At 51.5% G+C, this 20355-nt stretch overlaps 7 protein-coding genes across 7 annotated transcripts; 1 reads left to right on the top strand and 6 right to left on the bottom strand.

Moving 5' to 3' along the window:
- Positions 1-305: 305 nt before the first annotated feature.
- Positions 306-2555, bottom strand: A1O5_03247 (uncharacterized protein; the record flags this gene model as incomplete). Its single annotated transcript, XM_007743859.1, has 3 exons — positions 306-1174; positions 1258-1758; positions 1871-2555. 3 exons carry the CDS (start codon positions 2553-2555, stop codon positions 306-308), a joined length of 2055 nt encoding a protein of 684 aa, XP_007742049.1.
- Positions 2556-5888: 3333 nt separating this feature from the next.
- Positions 5889-7139, top strand: A1O5_03246 (alkanesulfonate monooxygenase; the record flags this gene model as incomplete). Its single annotated transcript, XM_007743858.1, has 1 exon — positions 5889-7139. One exon carries the CDS (start codon positions 5889-5891, stop codon positions 7137-7139), a length of 1251 nt encoding a protein of 416 aa, XP_007742048.1.
- Positions 7140-7892: 753 nt separating this feature from the next.
- Positions 7893-9074, bottom strand: A1O5_03245 (uncharacterized protein; the record flags this gene model as incomplete). The annotated part of the gene is made up of 4 exons (XM_007743857.1): positions 7893-8113; positions 8212-8439; positions 8563-8904; positions 9050-9074. The coding sequence occupies 4 exons, from the start codon at positions 9072-9074 to the stop codon at positions 7893-7895; spliced, it is 816 nt and encodes a 271-aa protein (XP_007742047.1).
- Positions 9075-10113: 1039 nt separating this feature from the next.
- On the bottom strand, positions 10114-12045 carry A1O5_03244 (vanillyl-alcohol oxidase; the record flags this gene model as incomplete). The annotated part of the gene is made up of 4 exons (XM_007743856.1): positions 10114-10839; positions 10912-11096; positions 11170-11377; positions 11452-12045. The coding sequence occupies 4 exons, from the start codon at positions 12043-12045 to the stop codon at positions 10114-10116; spliced, it is 1713 nt and encodes a 570-aa protein (XP_007742046.1).
- A 600-nt stretch (positions 12046-12645) lies between these two features.
- Positions 12646-15063, bottom strand: A1O5_03243 (uncharacterized protein; the record flags this gene model as incomplete). Its single annotated transcript, XM_007743855.1, has 1 exon — positions 12646-15063. The coding sequence occupies one exon, from the start codon at positions 15061-15063 to the stop codon at positions 12646-12648; it is 2418 nt and encodes an 805-aa protein (XP_007742045.1).
- A 585-nt stretch (positions 15064-15648) lies between these two features.
- On the bottom strand, positions 15649-17656 carry A1O5_03242 (uncharacterized protein; the record flags this gene model as incomplete). The annotated part of the gene is made up of 6 exons (XM_007743854.1): positions 15649-15866; positions 15933-16625; positions 16674-16742; positions 16804-16969; positions 17034-17198; positions 17252-17656. 6 exons carry the CDS (start codon positions 17654-17656, stop codon positions 15649-15651), a joined length of 1716 nt encoding a protein of 571 aa, XP_007742044.1.
- A 667-nt stretch (positions 17657-18323) lies between these two features.
- On the bottom strand, positions 18324-20177 carry A1O5_03241 (cytochrome P450 oxidoreductase; the record flags this gene model as incomplete). The annotated part of the gene is made up of 6 exons (XM_007743853.1): positions 18324-18486; positions 18557-18720; positions 18782-18866; positions 18934-18959; positions 19029-19885; positions 19958-20177. 6 exons carry the CDS (start codon positions 20175-20177, stop codon positions 18324-18326), a joined length of 1515 nt encoding a protein of 504 aa, XP_007742043.1.
- Between the last annotated feature and the right edge of the window lie 178 nt (positions 20178-20355).

Below are 20355 nucleotides of genomic sequence, written 5' to 3'. Positions count from 1 at the left end.
AGAATGGAATCGAAAGGCCCACTGCCCCGGATCCGAGGCATGGGGTCGCAATAACCGGTCGTCGGAAGGAATATGCCCATGCGGAGAAACAGTTGTGGTGCTAGCTGCTAGATGTCTTTGAGAACCAGCCCAGTCCCTCACTTACATACTAGTAACATCGAGGTTGTGGGATGACGGGTTGAGTCCCAGCTTCAGCATACCTTGACGTTAAGGCCTGGCAAAAAGGATACTACCAACGGCCACAGTATAGGACGATGTGTGGTCTCTCGTCCTGACGTCAATCTATTACCCTCAGACAGTGTGTGCTACTCTTTTCGACTCTCGTAGATGGAAGAATTTGCAGCATCTCTAGCCAGCTTTACGTCCATCTCCCTTATCACGAACCTCTCGTAGTTTTCAATCCCCTGGAAAGGGCCTTTAGCTGTGGACACTCCATATTTGGTCGTCACAACACAATGACGGCAGAAATCAAGCACTGGGAAGGCAGTGGTATCGGGGATATGCCTAGATCTCTCGGTGAAGGTTCCCCCACCCAGCGCCGTAAAGCACAATATCAAAATGAGTCCGCTCAACACCACGTAAACTATGAGAGACGCGAGTCCCACGTCGATCTGGTTTCTGGTCACTGCGAAGAATATTGGGCTGTTGCGTTCGAGACCCTCCGGGAGAATGACGTTGTCGTAGTTAGTGAACAGAATGTTGCTGGGTAGCTCAGGGGCAGCTTGTCGCTCAATGTAGCCAGTTTGACAATAGGAGATGGGGATTGCCAGCAATGCCTGAAGGGCATTGACTCCTCTTGTTTGCAGAGCCGGGTTGTCCTGAGAGAGCTCGGTGATGGAATTTAGCATCGAACCGATCATTGCTGGAAACATGAACTTGCCAGCCCCCAACCCTAGGATTTCCAGAGTGGTGGATGTGGTAAGGTCTGTGGTGTTTCCGAGGCCTAGGAAGTTGTCCCACGCTTGTAACAGATCGGCCGACTTGAGTGGCGCGACCGCTTCTGACATTTTGGTGAACTTATGGGAGATAATTGTGCCATTAAGTCTCGAATATGCGATCATAGCATGGCGGAAAGTAGAGGATAGGCTCGTGGTCCAAGTTGGTGTTGAATTCCATGCAGACTCCTTTCCACAGCTCGCCGAGGTGATGTCGGAATAGCTGCAGCTTGAGATTCCTGAAGAGGTCAGCCAGGGCACACACATCACCTCGCAACGACAATGGTGCTGGCGAGGCCTTGAGGATTGTAGCGTCACTTACTGGCCTGGATTTGATTCGTGGCAACGTTCTTTGCACAAAATCTGAAGGCGCCAAGGGTAGAGGTCAGAGCCTCGGTGTAATATGTTCGGCACTCTGTGCCGTTGTCAAACGTCCAGCTACTAGTATGATCTCCCTCGGTGAAGCGGAGAACATAGCCTTGATGATCTTCAACGAGCCAGGCATCGGCTTGCGGATGTGCATCTGTCGTGACCTGCGCAGCGATTTCCTCCTGCCCTGCAGCCAGGTAAACAGCTCTCTCGCACGTCTGTCCACCGCGCACGTCAGCTCCGAAAGCACATGATCTTCTGCGACTGGCATCTGGCGTGATGTCAACTGCACGACTCGGATCATCCAGAAACTGGCTGAAAGTGGCTCCCAGCAGTATGTCTGTGAACGGGGACAATGTAACTGCGACGCTGGTGTTCAGAGATCCCAACCCGAATCCAAGCGGTGCGACTGTCTGGCCCACCTTGTCGAATCTGAGCACTGTTCCCACCTGACCTGCAGAGAGAGTCAGCAATATTCGACACCCAATCGCCAACCCGGACAGAGATTACTACTAGTAGATTGGCATGTTCGGTAGTCGCCGTAGCAGAAGTGTGGGGACACTCACTCATAATCACGACTCCCAACACCGGCAATAATACCAGAGCAAGGAGTCTGAGGCCTCCCCAGAGCCTTGTCCTAGCCCGGGACTTCGCCCCAACAGTAAGCTGCATCAATCCCAGAATACCGGTTCCCTCCTGAAGGCACAAGAACTCGGTAAATGGTATTCCGCCTGTGCGGACAGTCAAGAGCCACTGCACTAGCTCGAATGCAGAGGCTACTGTAATCGCGAGCAGGAAACCCGTTGCTTCAGACAAGGCCCGGAGAACAAAGATCGCATTGCCCGGGGATGAGTTGATAAAGTCGCTCTTCCACAGATCTGGTCTTATGGCGTACAGTGCTGTCAGTGCTAGTAGGATGACAGCGAGACATGCCGGAACCAATGCAACTGGAATTTGCTTCTTCTTCCTCGCTTTTGTTGTAACGTTACTATTACTAGACAAGGGTGCAGTTCCCGTATTGCGATTTCCTGAACTTGACGCAGGCTCTGTCACTATGTGTCCATGACCCTCCTTCAAGGAGCATTCTGAGATGGTGAGACCGATGATTCTGTCGATGTCCGGATGTTCAACTTTGTTGGATTGTGCCTGACCTGCTGGCGGGGACCCTGGCGTAAGTTGGGCATGGGGCTCGTTCAGGAAAGAAAGATCTCGACCTGAGTGATGAGATCTGGGGTGCTCAGATGCTGCCATGTCTCTGATGCTGCAGTGCTGTAGAGAGCCCAGTCAGAGACATTGGGAATCCACGGTGGGAAATTGTTAGAGGACTTCATGGTCATGGGCGCAGTTTGTCAGGCTGGCCTACATATGTACGAGAATCAGGAGCACAACTCAAACCGGAGGAGATGACTGGCTGCAGAAACACGAGCTTTAGAATTGCCATCAGACCTTATTGATTGATGGTGAAACCTTGTTTGCCCGTGTTCGCTAAACCGTGTCAAAACATGTACCCCTTTAAGGCTGAATGCTTGGCGATAGGGCTGTTCTCGACCGTTCTCGACACGAAATGGCCCAGCCACTCTGAGATAGTTGCACAAACATCTGAAAGTTAATCAAAAGTTCCAGGTCGCATCTCTTGTTTATTTGCTGATTGTTATACGAGCCCGAACTGCACTTGCCCCCTGGATGGCGGCTGCCTACTAATAGCTCGCTCAGCCTTCGTCAAGCACGAGCGATGGTGAATCAACACTCTCTACATCCTCTGCGCAGTTGTTGCTACTACTTACTGCGATCTCGCACCTTAGATACATGAGATTGCTTCTTCTCAGCCTGCCCACAGATATGTGCAAAACCTTGGGACTGCTGCTGATTCTATTTGGGTTCCTCGGTTCAACAGTTGCAATTACCCAGGCTCCCAAGCTTCCTTCCCTCCTCAACCGTCAAGCAGGGGATCTGGCGTCTTGCGAGCTGGTCAACAGCATTGCAGCAGCATGCTCTGCCAGCACAAGTGGCCTTTTTAACCAAGGGTTCAGCGTTGCTGCCTCCTGCCTCTGCTATTCGGGGTCCGTATATCAGCCCTCAATTTATGATGGAGCAATCGGAACATGCCTCTCCTACCTTTCGACAGCCTCACCACCGCTCTATACCTCGCTTGCAGGGAGCGGACAGACAGGGAGTCCCTGCGCATCGGTCGGGGATGTTCGAACCAACACAGTGATTGACTACAATCTCATCTCTTGCTCGTCTTGGTATAGCATGGAAGCCTCTTGCTCCGGCGACAATATAAACTCCTCGCCTCCGCCGTTCTCGGTCCAAGCAAGTTGCCTGTGTTATACGAGTTCGGCCTTTGCACCTACGGTCTTTGACGGCTACTGGGACGGCTGTCTAGAGTACTATAAGACTGCTTCATCGGCATACTTCTACGAAACACTTTCTACGTCAGGGGAGAATCTGAACACACCTTGCGCGAGGGTCGGGGATGTCAGGGCTGCGTCGACAGTGGACAGTTCAAGTTCTGCCACACCAGGCCAAACTGTCTCGACCACAGGTAGCAGTACAAGTAGCAGTGGGCCTATTGAAACGGCGGCTAGCGAGAGCGCAGCGTGTTCTTTGCGTCTACCTAATGCTCGGTGCTTCTTTTTGACAATTTTGTTGTCATTAGCGTTTTCTCCCAGAATTCTCTAATTGCTCTCAAGCTACGATCAGATAATGGGTTCAGGACTACACAGGCTCGAACTGGGGCTGATTAGAGTTGGGTTTGCTTCCGATCGACTGGCTTAGAGATTAGGTTTAGTACAAACATTCTGAATCGATTACTATTGGCTCAATAGTACAGTAATGTATCAGTAAGGAACAAAGTAGGCTGTCCTCGCGCCGTGGTTGGAGAAGCATCTGCCGCTGACTGTTGAATAGTACTAGTAGAATTAATCATTTTATAAACTATTGTACACAACTTGAAGTACTTCGAGCGAGCCCCTTGCAGCTCGCCTTCGTTAATGCCAGGGCAATTATCTCGGAGCTGGTCTCTGAGAATACCTGAGAATGTCTCCGAGACTTCTACAAAGCATGGGATTCTCATCGATTTAAGATCCTATATAGATTGAGAATTCGAGGCAGATGAGAATAATTAACAATTCTAGCTTCAGACAGTACCGTAGTATGTATTAGCCCTCCCGGAATACTATTTAAGAAAGTAATGCGTACAGCGCTAGAGAGATGCAGCTAGGCTAATTTCGTCGAATTTCGTGACACGCTATAATCGGTCTTTTAGGGCGCAGCTTGTTTCAATGCGTCATAAGATAAAGCCTTCCTTCTCCTCGAATGATTCAGTACAGCTAACTCACTCTCATCCTGCGCCCAGCCCGGCAGGAGATTAATCTACAACGAAGCCATCTCCGAGCTTGGCGCTGATGACTCTTAGCTCACTTTATCGTAAACTAACTGTGTCCTAAGCCAGCCCACTACTGCTCGGTGCCAGTCTACTACTAGTACAGCTCACTCAGTCTTAGAGCGGTTGCAGCCTGGTTTTAAACCCAATTCGACTCGACTTCAATTCAGATTCTAATTAAGATTGGTTAAGATCAGTCTAGGATCAATTTAAAATCGGTGTCAGATGGAGCTGAAATCGCTGATCAGGCTAACTCGATTCGACTCGATTTACTACTAAAATACAGTCCTTCCCTCCCGTATAGGTGCTCAATTCTATCTCTAGATAGTCTCGATATAATATAAGAATTAAGACGTCTTAGAGGCATTCTTTATGTAGGTTTTAAATGGTCCAAATATTCTCTAGAGAGAGCTATAGGGTTACCGAAGTAAGCCGGGCCCGGTTTTGGCTAGGTTAGGGTGCGAGCAGGTTACTAAGATATTTCAGAGAGTTCATGGGTACCATATGCTAAGGGATCAATTTATATTCGATTATAGAATAAATCGCAAGATCCAACTGGGCTTTAATTTATTCAGGCCTAATGGGCGATCGATAGACAATCAATCACTATCGGCCGCGTTGTGAAATTAACTCAGAGAGAAATAGAGACTGTTACTACTACTTATAGTACTACTAGTAATATAAACATATAAATCAATTCGACTTAGTTCGGACCGATCTCAAATCGGGGTAAATCAGTCTAGCTCACCAATAAACCCCTTAAATCGAGTCCAGCCCAGGCTAGAATCAGGCTAGAACCAGGCTGGAACCCGGCTGGAACCGGTTTAACACTAGGTGGGCGGGCAATATAGTACTCTATCCCGTCCTTAACTGTTCTATACCACATAAATACAATCTTGAATCTGGTCCTTTAGTCTATCTCTACTCGATACATAGACAGCGAAGACGGAAATTGAGTATCTATACCATGCCCACCTCAACCTGGCCGTCTAAATAAGCTCGCAGTGGAAAAGCTCTACCCACTACTAGGATACAAGTAAGCTGCAATGTCGTGATTGCGACTATATCCGCATTTGTCAGCATTTCGATGATGGGAATGTTCATACACTGCTGATATCCAAGCTATGTTCGCATCAATAAAGACTTGCATGTAGAATAATTCTTAGCATTTCACACCGACACTAAAAATTTCCGAGAACATGGGTGACCACGAAAACCTCGCTGTCCACAGCAGCAAGGACGATGCACCTCGCCAACTCCATCTTACAGCATTTATGCGCCCTGTCTCCCTCCACACTGGTGCATGGCGATACCCTGGCGCGTACCCGGACGCCAACTTCAACCTCTCACACCTTAAATCCTTTATTAAGAAACTGGAAGATGCCAAATTCGACGCGTTCTTCATGGCCGATCATCTTGCCGTTCTGAACATGCCAATTAAGGCACTGAAGCGAAGCCATACGGTCACTTCGTTCGAGCCGTTCACTCTTCTCTCCGCTCTCTCACAGGTCACAGACAAGATCGGTCTGGCGGCGACGGCATCAACAACCTACGACGAGCCGTACCACATTGCACGTCGCTTCGCCTCTCTCGATCACATTAGCAACGGTCGTGCAGCATGGAATATTGTCACAACCGGTAACCCAGAATCAGCAAAGAATTTCGGCCGTGACGAGCACATGGATCACTCGGATCGTTACAAGCGTGCACGAGAATTCTACGATGTGGTTACAGGTTTGTGGGACAGCTTTGCAGATGATGCATTCGCTCGCGACGTTGAGTCCGGCACGTATGTCGATCCAGACAAGATCCACGTCTTGAACCACGTAGGGGACGAGCTGAAGGTCAGAGGACCACTGAACATCGCGCGACCCGTTCAAGGTTGGCCGGTCATTGTGCAAGCCGGTCAGTCCGAGCCTGGAAAGCAGCTTGCCGCAGAAACAGCCGAAGCCGTGTTCTGTTCACCGAAAGACATCGAATCCGCGAAAGCATTATACACTGACATTAAAGGGCGTGCTGTTGCTGCTGGCCGCAATCGCAATCATATCAAGATCTTGCCTGCTGCTTTCATTGTTGTAGGTGACAGTATCCAAGATGCACAAGAGAAGCGACTCAAGCTCGACAGCTTAGTTCACTACGACAGCGGTATTGCTTCATTGTCAATCGCACTCGGCACAGATGCATCCAAGTTCGATCCGGACGGGCCACTACCCGCTGACATTCCTGAGACCAACGCGAGCAAGACCAGTCGTGCAGGGGTTTTGAAAGTCGCTGCGGAGGAAGGCTTGACAGTCCGACAGCTTGCACAGCGACAAGGAGGGTATTCTGGACTTGCATTTGTGGGGACGCCTGAGAGCATTGCGATGGCATGCAGCAGTGGTTGGATGAAGAGGCTTGTGATGGCTTTACCATTGCACTGCCGTTCTTGCCGCAAGGTCTGGACGATGTGACTCAACGGTTGGTGCCAGAATTGCAGCGGCGTGGGATCTTTCGGAAAGATTATGAGGGGACAACGCTTCGGGAGCATCTTGGTCTTCCACGGCCAAAGAACCGTTTCTTCAAGTGAGAATGGCGTGCTGGTGGGGAAGTATGGCACGATCATAATCAGTGCTCGAAGAGGCACATGCTGCCGAGGTCTGCATCTCGCCGCATTTGAGGGGCTGTGATTGATGGAAGAGTAGCGGCTAGCAATGAAGCATGAATTAATTTGTTGAACCAATCTGAGGCCCTCAGTTGACTGACCGATTAAGAGAGAAGAGAGGTTCTGTGACCGAAGAGGCTTGCTTGAATACTACTAGCCCAGCAAGTGCCAAGGTACCGCTGTGCTAAGAGTCCATGTCTGGCTTAATCAGGCTAGTCCAATAAAACAGTTCCCTCTAAAGCAGGCTCTAATATGAAAGATACAACTTGCGAATAAATAGGCGTAGCTACCTGTTGCAAACCTCACAGTTTCCGTATTACTAAACTACTGTACTGGTATCTATGCGAGCTCTGAATCTCACCAGAAGAAAGACCTGATAGTGTGTGGAGAGAAGGGGTTTCAAACGAGAGAAGTCACGGCTGACTGTAAAGAAAAAAAATGCATGCAGCCTAGGTAATTCGATTGAATTACTAAATGCTTCTTACATAGAGCATTCTTCATGTGAATTTCTCATCCAGTCCCAACCGCAGGGTTCCTTGTCCCAGGAATCCTCCAATATGCCTTAGGCATACCCCAGGGTCCAGAAAGTCTCGATGTTGGTGCCAGAGTCCTCGTCGACATACGGCGGCGGCTGGCTCAGCGTGAATTTGTCGCCGTGGATTTCAGCAATCTGCCCCGTTAAAGTAGGGTCAGACAGCAATTGCTGGACTCCCCTTGTGAGAGTCGACATGGGCGTGAGGATCATGGCCTTGAAGAGATCCTTGCTCGGAGCGATATTCGTCTCTGTAATTTGCGTCCTTTGTCAGAATGTCTCCTCGTCTAGATAGTATCTATACGTATCGATTTTTTCTGGACGGGTGATAAAAGATAGTAGCACGCACCCAAAACAGCGGGAGCGAGGGCGTTGATCTGAATGGCTTCCTTTTCGAGCGAGCGCGCCAGTGCCCGGACCAGCCCGATCACCCCGGACTTTGACGCCGCGTAAATGGGTGCTACAGGGAACGGATACAGGCCGGCGTTGGATGCGGTGCAGATGATGCTTCCTCTCAGAGGGTGCTGGGCATTCGGCGCACTGTTTTTCTTGATATAGTGGATCGCCAACTTTACGGCTAGTTATGAGACTAAGGTTAGCCAAAAGCCACCCACCGCTCACGACGAGAAGACACGGGAGGGAAGAAGGAGAGATTTGAATTGTTGGGAGGGAGGGGAGGAAGGAGGTCTCATTTCTTTACTGTATATCGTCCCTATCAGGTTGACGTTTAACGTCCGCAACCCAGGCTTGGACGGGCTCTCTTCATCCATGATCAACTTCTCTTCGCGGGAAATCCCAGCGTTGGCCATTACCACGTCGATCCGGCCGTGGTCTTTGTAGATCTGCCCAAAGGTGCGGGCCAGCTCGTCCCAATTCGAGACGTCAGCGTGCTTGAAGGACAAGGTGCAACCAACCTCGCGATACTCGGCCGATAAAGCCTGCACGATCGCCTCGCCTTGCAGATCAACATCCACAACACAAACTGTTGCTCCTTGCGAGGCAAATGATCGTGTGATGCCGAGTCCGATTCCAGAGGCGCCTCCTAAACACAGCGGGCACGTTCAGTAAGTGAAGGTACGCGTGCGCGTGTGAAGAATTGAGAGGCTCATTTCCCGCCTTTGACGCAAATGATAGCAACATGCAGCTCCAATCATGGCTGAGGTTGAAGATTGGGTACAATTACTTACCCGTCACGATCACGACCGGAGCCATTGTTCTGAGCGAATCGACCTGCTGTCGAGTCTGGACTGACCCCTTTGACTAATGGATGGGATCTCTCTTTTCCTCCTGTGAGACTGCACACAATGCTATTGCCCTGGCGCGAAGGGTATGTGACTACTAGTATACTTAATCGACGTGCTAGACGTACTGCCACTGTCAGTGCAGGAAACGGGCTCCTAAAAGCCTGATGTCTTCGTTGGAGGGGAAAGAGTGACTGAGCGACCCTGCCGGAAAATCCCCCATGTTGTGTCTGCCGTCCAACTAGACAAAATCCTCAGAGCGAAGGTGATTGCATGCTGTGCCGCATTTCTTTGTTCTGCGGTTTCTCTGCCTATCCAGCCCAGATTGCGGCAGCCTGGAAGTCTGCAAATGTCAAAAGTCCCCTTCCGTCGTCCCCCCCACACCCCAATCCGCCCCCTCCCCCGCTCCCGCTCCTTCCCGCCTCCACCATCTGCCCGCACTCGCTCCACTCGGTCCTCCGGAGATGCTATCATTACGGCGCCGTTGGGACTCTCGGGCGAGAGATGTCGCCACCAGCGTGTTGGATCGCTGAATGGATAGGATGCAGGCGATTTGCACTGGACAGCAGAGACGGTGCCTTTCTGAGAACGCGCCTTAACACCTTTGCCGCAATGCAATACCAGCCTAAGGCAAGAGAACCTCCTATCACCCGACTGAAACAGACATCGAAAACTAAAACCTAGACTTACGACACACGGGTGTCGCATCAAAACCCAACAATGCATTAGACGGCGAAGCCTTCCTTGCACAGTGTCTCGTTTGGCGTTACAAAAAAGACATTGTTTCTTGCGTATGTATACCATGTAGTACTACCGAATTCCGGCTTGACTACAGAGTAGAGGAAAAGCGCAGCTAGCCAAAGAGCCAACTAGAGAGCTGCAGGGAGGTAAAAAGCCCCACCATTCAGCTGGACAGCCTCACTGTAAAATCAATCATTCTGGTACGAGATGCGTGATCGTGTCTCGGACGCCTTTCTCCTTGCCCCCTGTCTTACTACTAGTATACCTAGTTACAAAGGCACTTTCCAAGCATCCGCATCGTAAGACTTGGGCCAAATTCCGTTCTTGCCCGGAGCCAAAATGCCCTTGGGATCCAGGGCATTCTTGATGGCTTCGTTCAACTTCATTTGTGCATTGTTGTTGAAGTTGTAGGTCCCGGCGATCTGGTCCATCAGGGCCAGATGGGTCCGGTACTCACCCCAGCCGCGCTTCGCGGCGTCGTCGATGAGGGTACGGATTAATTCGTGGGCGTTGCGGCGCTGCTTGGGGTCCTTCCGGTCAAAGACGATACAGACGATATGGTGGATCTCGCGCATTCCGATGACAAAGTCGCCGATGAAGTCGAAGCCGAACTGCTCGCACCGTGCTCGGCTGACCTTGTACTGAGCCATGGCATCGTCGCCTGTGACTTTGGCAATCGGGCTAAAGAATAAGTGCGCTCCGTTTGGAAGCCAGTCCACCCACTTTAGCTCGTCCATGCTCGGGATGCCCTGCATTGTGTCATGCCGGATCTGCAGAACCTTGCTTTCGGGCACGTCCTCGGGGAAGCAGAATTTAGCTCCAGGAATGACAGAGAACGAGGCCTTCACTATCTGCCACAGCGCATCTCGAATTGGAGCAGGTCCATATAGAGCACCATAGAAGTTCCACCGACCCAGATTGAGCTTCTTGGCGATGGCGTCCATTTCGGCGTCCGTGAGTGGCTTATCGGAGTCACTGTACGCCTTTCGATCTCCCTGAATAACCAAATCCGTTAGTCTTGATTCATCTCTTGACAACAGAGAGTGGAACTGGGACGCTTTACGTACCACAACTGCCGCGTCAAGTAGGATATGCCGAATAGTAGGTACATTTTGCAATACCATGGCTGTCCGCAGTGGTCGGATAATTTCAACCGCTTGATGAAGATCCTCGTCGCGTGGGATGGTGATAAGGTACGATTGATACCCACCCGGGTTAGGCATCAGCCACATGCCCATCTTAACCACAATCCCTATGTTACGGAAGCTCTTAGTGATGGTGGACGTTATTGACAGGAGGGCAGGGGGGCAAGTCTAAGGATTTACCTAGCGACGACTGCGTAAAGATGCCGTCGTTGTACGGTCCAAACCCGTAGTTGAAAAGCTGCCAACACTTGTTCGCCGGTTGTTGGTCGACGGGTAGGCTAGCATCCGCTCCGGGCTCAGGTAGAGCACCCATGCCCGTGCGAAGTAGATTGCCATCCGGGAGGACGACTTCAAGACCGCAATGCATCATCCAGTGATCACCGTAGGGCTGGATCCCAGACCAGGATATGTTAGACATTCACGATCTAGACGATTCGGGGAAGGAGGCAAAGTCAAATGTACCGTATATCCAACGCCCCTTTCAATCGTGTTCCCCAACACTGATCCACCTCCTAGGTCAGGGACGTCGACCCAAAGCTTGTCTCGGAGGTTGTTCTGGACCAAATGATTGTGTAAGTCGGCGAAGGTGACGCCCGGTTCGACTAGGGCATAGGCGCCATCCACATTGACCTCGAGAACTTTGTTCATGTTCTTGCCCATGTCCAGCCCGACGCTCCCAGGCACCCGAGGCGCGGCGCCACCGTAGCCGACATTCCTCCCAATCGAGAACGGCCACAAGGGGACCTCGAACTCGTTGGCAAGCCGTACGATGGCCTGGACGTCCTGGACGTTTCGCGGCGCCACAACGGCTGAGCTGACAAAGTAGTCTTCATCGGCGATGTAGAACATGTCGTGCACCTTGCTGGGGTCGAGATAGCTGTCCTTGCCTAGTTGTTGGGCGTCCTTGATCACATTCACGTCATGTTCGCCAACGATGTCTGTGACCCTCACAATGAAATCCTTGAACGTATGTGAGCTGATACCCGGAGGCAGTACCAGGGGGTCGTCAGCGTTCTTTGATGCCTGCGCATTCGGTCTTCGGCGTGTGTCTGACATGGCGTCGCCACTCACAGAGTGCTTCGTCAGTGATATGCTGTCTAAGGTCTTGACTGCTTTGCGTGTCTTGAAAGTGCGGCAATGTGAAGACTGGTGAGGCTGATCGAGGCTGGCGGAAAATGGAAGATTGCCCTGCTTTTAAGTGAAAGTGAAAGTGAGAAAATATACCACCTCCTCAAGCTCCTAGTAGCTGTCGCACATTGTCCCTTACCCGGTATCTGGAGCTAGCAGCATGGCCTGACATATGTTCCTACCCCCTCGGATGTTACCCCAGCGGAGCAAATGAAGGCGGGAGTTTAGTTGTGGGGGAGGGAGGACTTGCATTTGGTCGACTCGAGCCTGTTTCCACGCTTCTTAACCGAGGCTGGGGAGTTGGTGACACTGCCAACGGAACACTTGGAATGTGAAAGGTCTCTAGAACCCTGGGACTATTCTTTCAGCCTCGCGTGATTGAACACAGTAATGCAGAAATGTGCAGGCACAGGATCCCCTAACCGAGTACAAATGCAATAGCGTTGAAGATTAGATGAAGATTCCACGCTCAGTCTGTTGGCTCAGATGGTGTAATCTCGCATGTGTAACAACATATCGTGGCGTACATTATTCACTCATTCTTAGCGGTTGAAAGCTGGTGATCAAGTCGTTCACCTGATCCATGCTGGTCTCATCAAACTTGGACAGGATCAACGGGACTCCCGTCCCACGAGAGTCTTTACATTCCAAAGGGCTATCCTCAGCCTCGTCCGTTCTTCGAAAGGATTCCACTTTTTCCAGCATGACACGCGCCAGCAACCAATACTCCGAAGCGTTCCTGTAAAACCCAATCCTTTTCCATGGACTGTCAGGTTCCGTCATACATTGAGGGGCCCACAGGTCGTGGGTGCCGTAGCAATCCACGAAGCCAGGCTCGAAACGTAGATTCCACACGATCCTCCAGTTGATTATAGCATTCCTCAACGTCTCGAACTGTGCGTCCGAACCAAAAACTGGGTCAATGTTGAAAAGAAAACTATGAAAGGACGACACAATGGTCCAAAGATTGAGAACACCGCATTGAGAAAGGTACGCTTTGGTGCCTGCGTCGAGGGTCTTCTGTCGCAAACTCCGGACGGCCGCATGGAAGGGAATACTAGCCTTCTTATATAACGGATGCGAAATCCATTTCTGGATTTTGTTGAAGCAGTCGACCGCTGTAGGGGCTTGGAAACAAGGTTCGGGACAAGCCAAATCATTTGTGGCTTCTCGGAGGACCATCCTTGGAGGAAAGTTGTTGAAGATGGTAAAGGCCGTGTCGAGTAGGAAGACATACATGATCGATCGAATCACCTCCTCTTTCACCACGAAGTGCTTCCAGGAGAAAGTGTGCGGATCCAGGCGGTCCAGTCGCGCATGGTTGGCGTAACGCATCAAATCGCGGGCAACCGAGATTACCACGCTGTATCTCTGCCTCCGGATCCTCCCTTTGGCGGCATCCCCGCCCTCCCAGTTCTGATAGAGGCACACTGCGTACGCAGCTTGGAGGGCGCGAAGCCTCGCTTCTAGCTGGTCCGGTAAACAGGGAATGCAGCTCCCTTCGTCGACGTTGTAGGTTCTCTCGTCGTAGAAGACGAGCTTTTCCACGACATCGAACCACAGCTTGGCGCGGGAATGATCATTAGCATATGGAGACAGGGATGCACCAATCAAGGCCATTGCAGCGAGTAATTGATGAGGTGCGGTCGTGGCGTCAAAACTGGGTTTGTGGATTGTTGGGCAGTTCGGATACCAGAGCGTCCAGAAATACTCGTGGAAGCGGTGGAGATTTGCCGGACGGAAAAAGTCCACGCATTCCCGCTCCAAGAATGGTGACCAATCGTCCGCGCCTGTCCTGTTGATGGATTCCATGCCCTGGCCGCTGAGTGACATCTTTTTGATCGCAGTGAAGATCTGGTGTGACTTAATGGCCAAGTGACGGTATCTTGATTCGCAGTCTGTGCTAGATCGCATCAGAGAGTGAGAATCCCTGGTAGAATTGGATCGCAATCCCTCAAAGGACGCATTTTGGACTGTGGGAGGCTCTATCCATTGAGAAGCCGCAAACGATTCGAGGGGAAGTTGGACTGGCCTGCCAGGGTTGGCGGCGGAGACAGTGTCTGCTGGTTGATCCCAACCTCCATGTGGGAAGATTTGCTGCCTCCCTTGCGGCAGATACCGGCTGTTGAATGACAATGAACCAGCATACTCAGCCACTTCGCTCAAGCCATCCGAGTCTTTCTCTGACAAGGACGGCTCTGGCAGAATCTCTCTCAATGCTTCCGTGTCGATTGCAAACGCCCCGCCCATGCCTTCGTCATTTCTCGTAAACCGGACAAGGAAGCTGAAGGACTCCCGAGGGTCGCGTTCTCGTTCAACAAAATCGGTTCCTAGAGCATGAGTGGAGAAGTCATTGTCTGGGGATAACCCGTCCGTGACCGCCCACGACGACTCCATGTCGTCGGATGTCAGATCGAGGGATCCGGGAGGCAGGTAAGTGTGCGTTCTGAAGTCGTCTGGAAGAGATTGTGGCTCTGTTCGATCCCCAGGCCAGGCGGCTTGGAGTGCCGACGTATAGGGAAAAGGAAGCGAAGTGGACAACGTGCTGCAGTCTCTTTCATGTCCTGCTTCAAGTGCATGTTCAAGGTCAATTTCGGGCGTATCATCCTGGAGCCAGGTGTAGGAACAGGTTTCTTTCTTCTCCGCGCAGTTGCTGCAGGGTCTCATCGAATCACACGCTCGCTTCAACCTCGCACAGCGGTCGCAGGCGGTCCGCTTAGCCCTCACCTTTGCGGGAGCACTCCTCGGGTCGTTGCCGTCCCCAGGGTGCGCATGACACATGATTGAATGTCGCCGCAGAACGTCCTTGCGCTTAAACGCTTTACTGCAAGTGCCGCACACGAACGGACGCCAGGGAGCGTGGTTTGCGAGGTGTCGTTGTAAATGATCCAGTCGACTGTACGTCTTCCGACATATCGGACAATAGACTCGGGCACTGGGCGACATGTTGCGTGACGACAGTGCTGAGAAAGGGAGAAGGAGGGACAGCGGGAGGAGCCCATGTTTACCTAACGAGTGTGAAATTTTGCTGAGTAGGTTTCGGTGCCGGTGCGTCTGGGCCCAATTGGCATGGGGAAGCTTCGTTCCTGATCATCCCTCTAATTAACTAGCGGTTGACCCCGTGCCCCGCATCCAGCACCCCCTCTGGAGAGGACAGAAGGGGTTAGTCTTTGTCTCTTGTGGCGAGACTTCCGCTGGCCAGGATAATTGTGGGGCCTGGCTAATTTCTGTGGGGGGATTGTTCGGATCTGGTCCTCAAAGACGCTGCATTACAGTCTTGCCGACGGGAGAAGTTAGAACGCCAGCAAATGGACCGACCGATCGATAGTCCCCATATGTCACTTAAGATCCGGATAGACGACTTAAAACCGTACCTGGAGTGTACTGGAAAGAAAGGTTCGAGAGAACAAGATGGTGTGACGCGGTTACCGCGGAAGCTGGGTCGCTAATTAGAGGAGTATGTACGACTCGGATTGTTGAAGTTCTCTGGCACCGATCTTGCTGATGACTAGAGTACGTTGTCCTCCACCTCTACCCCAGCGCTCTGTTCTCCCCGGCCTCTCCTACAAGTGGCAACGGAGGAAAGTCGATCTGATCATAATTGAGGTAGTCCACGTTAACCTGTTTGGTCTTCTCCTTGACCGTCCAGCCGTTGCCGATCCATCCACATGCATTCTCATTCTCATAGTCGTACAGAAAATCTTCCCACCGAGGATGCGCCAGGGCTTGCATAGCATGCAGAGACGAGCCTATTATTGATATAGTTAGTAAACTTGATGAAGGCGAGATTAGAGATGGATATGAAAGCCACACACCTGGCCAGAGTGCGCTCACTCTCCCATCCGAGGTCCCACCCTTGTACCAGCTGCGGCAGTCGAGACTGAACACCGTCGTCTGGAAGTACAAGTCGCAATACTGGACAAACCCTTCGACAGCACTCGACCGAGGGCTCATGCTCTTGATGTTGTCCCGCTGCATCTTTTGGAGACACAAAACGATATAGTCGATGACTTTCTCGATCAGCAACAAGAGATTGCCTGTCCCCAGCGCCGAGTTCGGACCTAGAGAAATGAAGTAGTTGGGAAAATCATCCGTCGCGAGCGAGAGATACGTCGACGGTACTCCCCTCCATTTCTCGGACAGGCTGAGCCCATTTTTCCCGAGAATAGGGAACCGAGGGCTGAACGTGGTGTCAAACCCAGTGGCGCATATGATGGCATCCACAGGGTGATGTTGGCCGTCGGCGGTGACAATCCCATCCTCCACCACCTGCTTAATTCCCGTAGTGATGACATCGACCTTGGGACTCGCGAGTGCCTCCAAATAACCTGGACCCGGTGTCAACCTGCGACACACGGGAGGAAACGAGGGCAAGAGGGTTTCAAGAAGCTCTGGCTTGCCGGCAAGTCGTCTCTTCATGTTTTCTGTGAACAACTCCACGGCTCCTAGTTGTTCGGGGGATCCTTTGATCGTCACTGAGTGGACAGACTGAAGTTCAAGTTCAATGTCTATTGCCACGGTCAATTTAATATTCAGCAGGTTGGGAACCGGCATACCTTTACGGAACCGTTCGTAAAAGGCGGGATCGTCCTTGAATCGAGCAATGTCCTCCTGGGTGAAGGAGACTGTTTGCCGTATGGTTAGACTTGTTCTCGGGAATCCAGTCGCGCTGTGCGCTTCACGTACAGTTGTCCAGCCCTTTGCCCATCTGATCGACCTTTTCTCGGGCGAATGTTGGGGCCAGCCACGTCCTCCCGCGAACGTAGTGGTCGATATGTACAGATTTCTCGAGCATAGCCGGAACGATCTGAATGCCGCTGGAGCCATTGCCAATGACTGCGAGTCTCTTCCCCTAACCACATGTGGTATTTGAATTTGATTCCGACAAATTGGCCGGGCGTGATTTTCGAACTTACTGTCCAATCAAATTCCTCGTCCCAATCCGCACTGTGGAGCAACTTGCCGCCAAAATCATGCAGCCCAGGGATATCAGGCCACTTCCAGTAATTGAGCGCGCCAGTGCCGGAGATCAGAACATCGCAAGAATCTTCGACGACGGTGTGATCGACGAGGTTTCGGATCTACAACGTATATCAGCACCCCTTTCCATGTCTCTGGACCAGCCAGCTGATACCGATACTCGCCATTTGCCAGTTCGGTCATCCCAAGTCGCTCCATTGACCTCGTGTCTCAGCTTGATGTACTTCCCACAGTCGTATTTTGCCACCACCTTTTTCCAATAGCGATGGATCTCCTGAGAACTGGCATAGAACTGAGACCATTCATGATTCGGTTCGAATGTGGCCTGGTACGTATGGGCGGGGATGTCGCAAGCACAGCCCGGGTAGCGGTTCTCAAACCATGTCCCCCCAACATCGGCGTTCTTCTCGTAGACCTGCAATGAAAGATTGGCGATCTTCTGTGGCAGGCGGATGGATGCCAGAATGCCCGAGATGCCCGCTCCAATGACAATGACACGCAGCGGTCGATACTCGTCGATGCATCGCTCATCGAGCCAATGCTTCGGTGCCTCTCCCATGTTGATGGACAGCTAAGTCGCGGAGAATAAGGCAATTTTTGGGTGAAGGGTCTCGAGGACGGGAGTGTATATAAGTCCATCTTGCTGGCAGATGATTGCTATGAGACAACTGCCGTAGACCTTCGACGAGTCTGGTATCGGAAAGAGGATCCATGTTTCCGTGGCAGCCCCCCATCATATTCGGTGGCATGACAGCCTCTTTGGGTGTGGAGGAGGCCCTGGGGCTCCACGAAGCTCGCGTGGCTAAGTCTTGGCTCCGGCAAAGGGCCAGAGAAAAGATGTTGGTCTCGGGAAAACCCCACATTGAGAATACCCATTCCGAGCTGCCGTCACTATCTGGATCCATCCTGCCCATCCCAAGTCCAAGGCCCTCTGGTTGAGAGACTTCCCGCCTGAGCAGATTTCGACTACAACACTACCGCGACGATCGGCCTCGTCTCCTATGAGAATTGGTTGCCACAATATTGGAATAACTCCAAGGTCGGCCCAAGCAGCCCAAATACCAAAAATCGCAAAGTCATCATGATGGCCATGCCAATATACCTGCGGAAAGCCAGTTCTCCTGGGAAATATTCGGCAGATCTCCACTTCGTCGTCGAGTAAAGACTTTGCTGGTATAGCAGTAGTAATAGGATGCGACAGCATCTAAACAGGCCGGCTCTCTACCTTAATCTGACACCAAAACCCGAACGCCTTTGCTTCCCACTTTCGGGAAGGGCAGGAAAAGTTCATGTACCATCGTGACATCTTCTCTTGTGGTCTCATATAGTTGGAAGTGCACTTCGCGGAAGATTTTGGCGAGGCCAAGGAGCATTTCGGCTCGTGCAAGACTGGAAGGGCGCATAGTCAGCTTTGTCTCGTCAAATGGATGCCTTGGGTACATCCGAGGAAAGAACCCACTTTAACCCGATACATTGTCGGGATCCTTTGCTGAAAGCGACGAGATAGTTTTCGAGTCTTTTACGCTCGTCGAGGTCCATCCATCGCTCTGGAATAAAGTTGTACGAATCTGGGAAGATCTTTTCATTGTGATGCATAAAGACGCTCGTCATACCAACGGCAGTCTATTAAAAAAAATGAATTTGAGTCAGTAACGAATGGGCTTGATGATTGCAGAAATCCTACCCCGGCTGGAATAGTCCATTCTTTGTACTGGAGATCGCGGTCGGGGGCAATCCTCTGCAGTCGAGTGCTCACGCCATACGAAAGTCTGGAGACCGGTGGCACCGATGAGTTAGAAACTAACCGTGACGTGTAGATAGGGTCTTTGTACGTACCTAAGTCCCTCAAGCATCACCGACGTCTGCAGATTACATAGTATCGGGCAAATTAGAATAGCTGACCAATTGGGGCAATCAAGAAGGAAGCTCACCAGATAAGGCATCTTGTCCAAGTCTGCCAACGATGCGGTTCGGGCTGGGTCGAGCCGATCCAACTCCTCTCTCATCTTCTTCAGCTTTTCTGGATTCTCAAGCAGATAGTAGGTTGTCCAGCTCAGCATTTTGGCAACGGTTTCCGCTCCGGCACCTACCACGGTTTGGATCTCTTGTGCCAATCGCTCGGCACTCTTTTCTTCTGGAGGTAGATCGCTGGCTAACACGTCGTGGAAGAAGGTAGGATGGTCAAACTTCTGTTTTTCTTGTCCACTCTTCTGAGACTCGATGACCGAGTCGATGAGGACCCCACAACGGTTCTGGAATGCAAACATCAAGCCCATCCCCGGATTGAGTTTTGTCACCAGACCTTGTGGCAAGGTTTTCAGCAAGGACACAAGCCAAGGGAAAGGCTTGAAAAAGGCACTGCTTTTTGCAATCCCGCTCAAGGTTTCGCTCCACTGGGGGACAAAGTTTGGCTCATCTAGATAATGGAAACCAACGCCCATCGTGTAGTCGGAAATAACGTCGGTGGTGAAGCAGGTGTAGGCGTGCTGGACTGTGATGGGGATGCCTGTATTCTTGAACTCATTTAGTCGATAGCAAAGCTTGTCAACCACGGCTTGGATCTCGGGTTCCAGCGCTCGAATCCGTTGCATGGAGAAGTAGGGATTCATATTGGATCGCAAGAGGCGGTGATGGTTGTGGTCCAAGATGGCGATTGATGCCTTGGGGGTACCAAACATGTTCGCAAAATACTTGTATTTGTTGCGGGGGCTGCTTCGCGAGTAGAGGATCTCATAATAGTCGGGATCGTCGATATGGAGTTCCCAAGGGCTGATCCGGACAATAGGCCCTGGAGGCGAAAGCCAAGCATCATCAGCGGTGTATGGTGCTTAGCTACCAGGCAGCGAGAGGGAAGCCATACCATACTGCTTGTGCATCTTACCAATTTCAAATGTGTACCTTCCATGGCAGATTGCATCGTAGTAAAACTCATACCACGCGGTAGCAGCAGCCAGCTTTGGTCCGGGGAACCGAGCCAGCGGTGATAGATAGAGTCGGTAAACCACAAGGCCCAGGATATACGCTCCCCAGACAAAGGCTATTACCAACAGGGGGTGCGTGAAGGATTGGGCCAGCTCCATTGTCACGCCTGGATGTGCGGGAAAGGAAAGCAAGGTTGAGGAGGGTGCAACAGGGTGCAACAGGGTGCAACAGGGTGCAACAGGGTGCAACAGGGTGGGAAGATATTTCGAGTGAGGTTCAAGCTTGTGCGAAATTGATAATGGGATCCAGGTGAATTGAAGACTCGCACGTGGCTCA

The sequence above is a fragment of the Cladophialophora psammophila genome (assembly GCF_000585535.1).
Source record: "Cladophialophora psammophila CBS 110553 chromosome Unknown aczJe-supercont1.4, whole genome shotgun sequence".
In the NCBI taxonomy this organism is placed as follows: Eukaryota; Fungi; Ascomycota; class Eurotiomycetes; order Chaetothyriales; family Herpotrichiellaceae; genus Cladophialophora; species Cladophialophora psammophila.
Note: the sequence above shows the minus strand (reverse complement) of the source record. Positions and strands in the feature narration are given on the sequence as shown.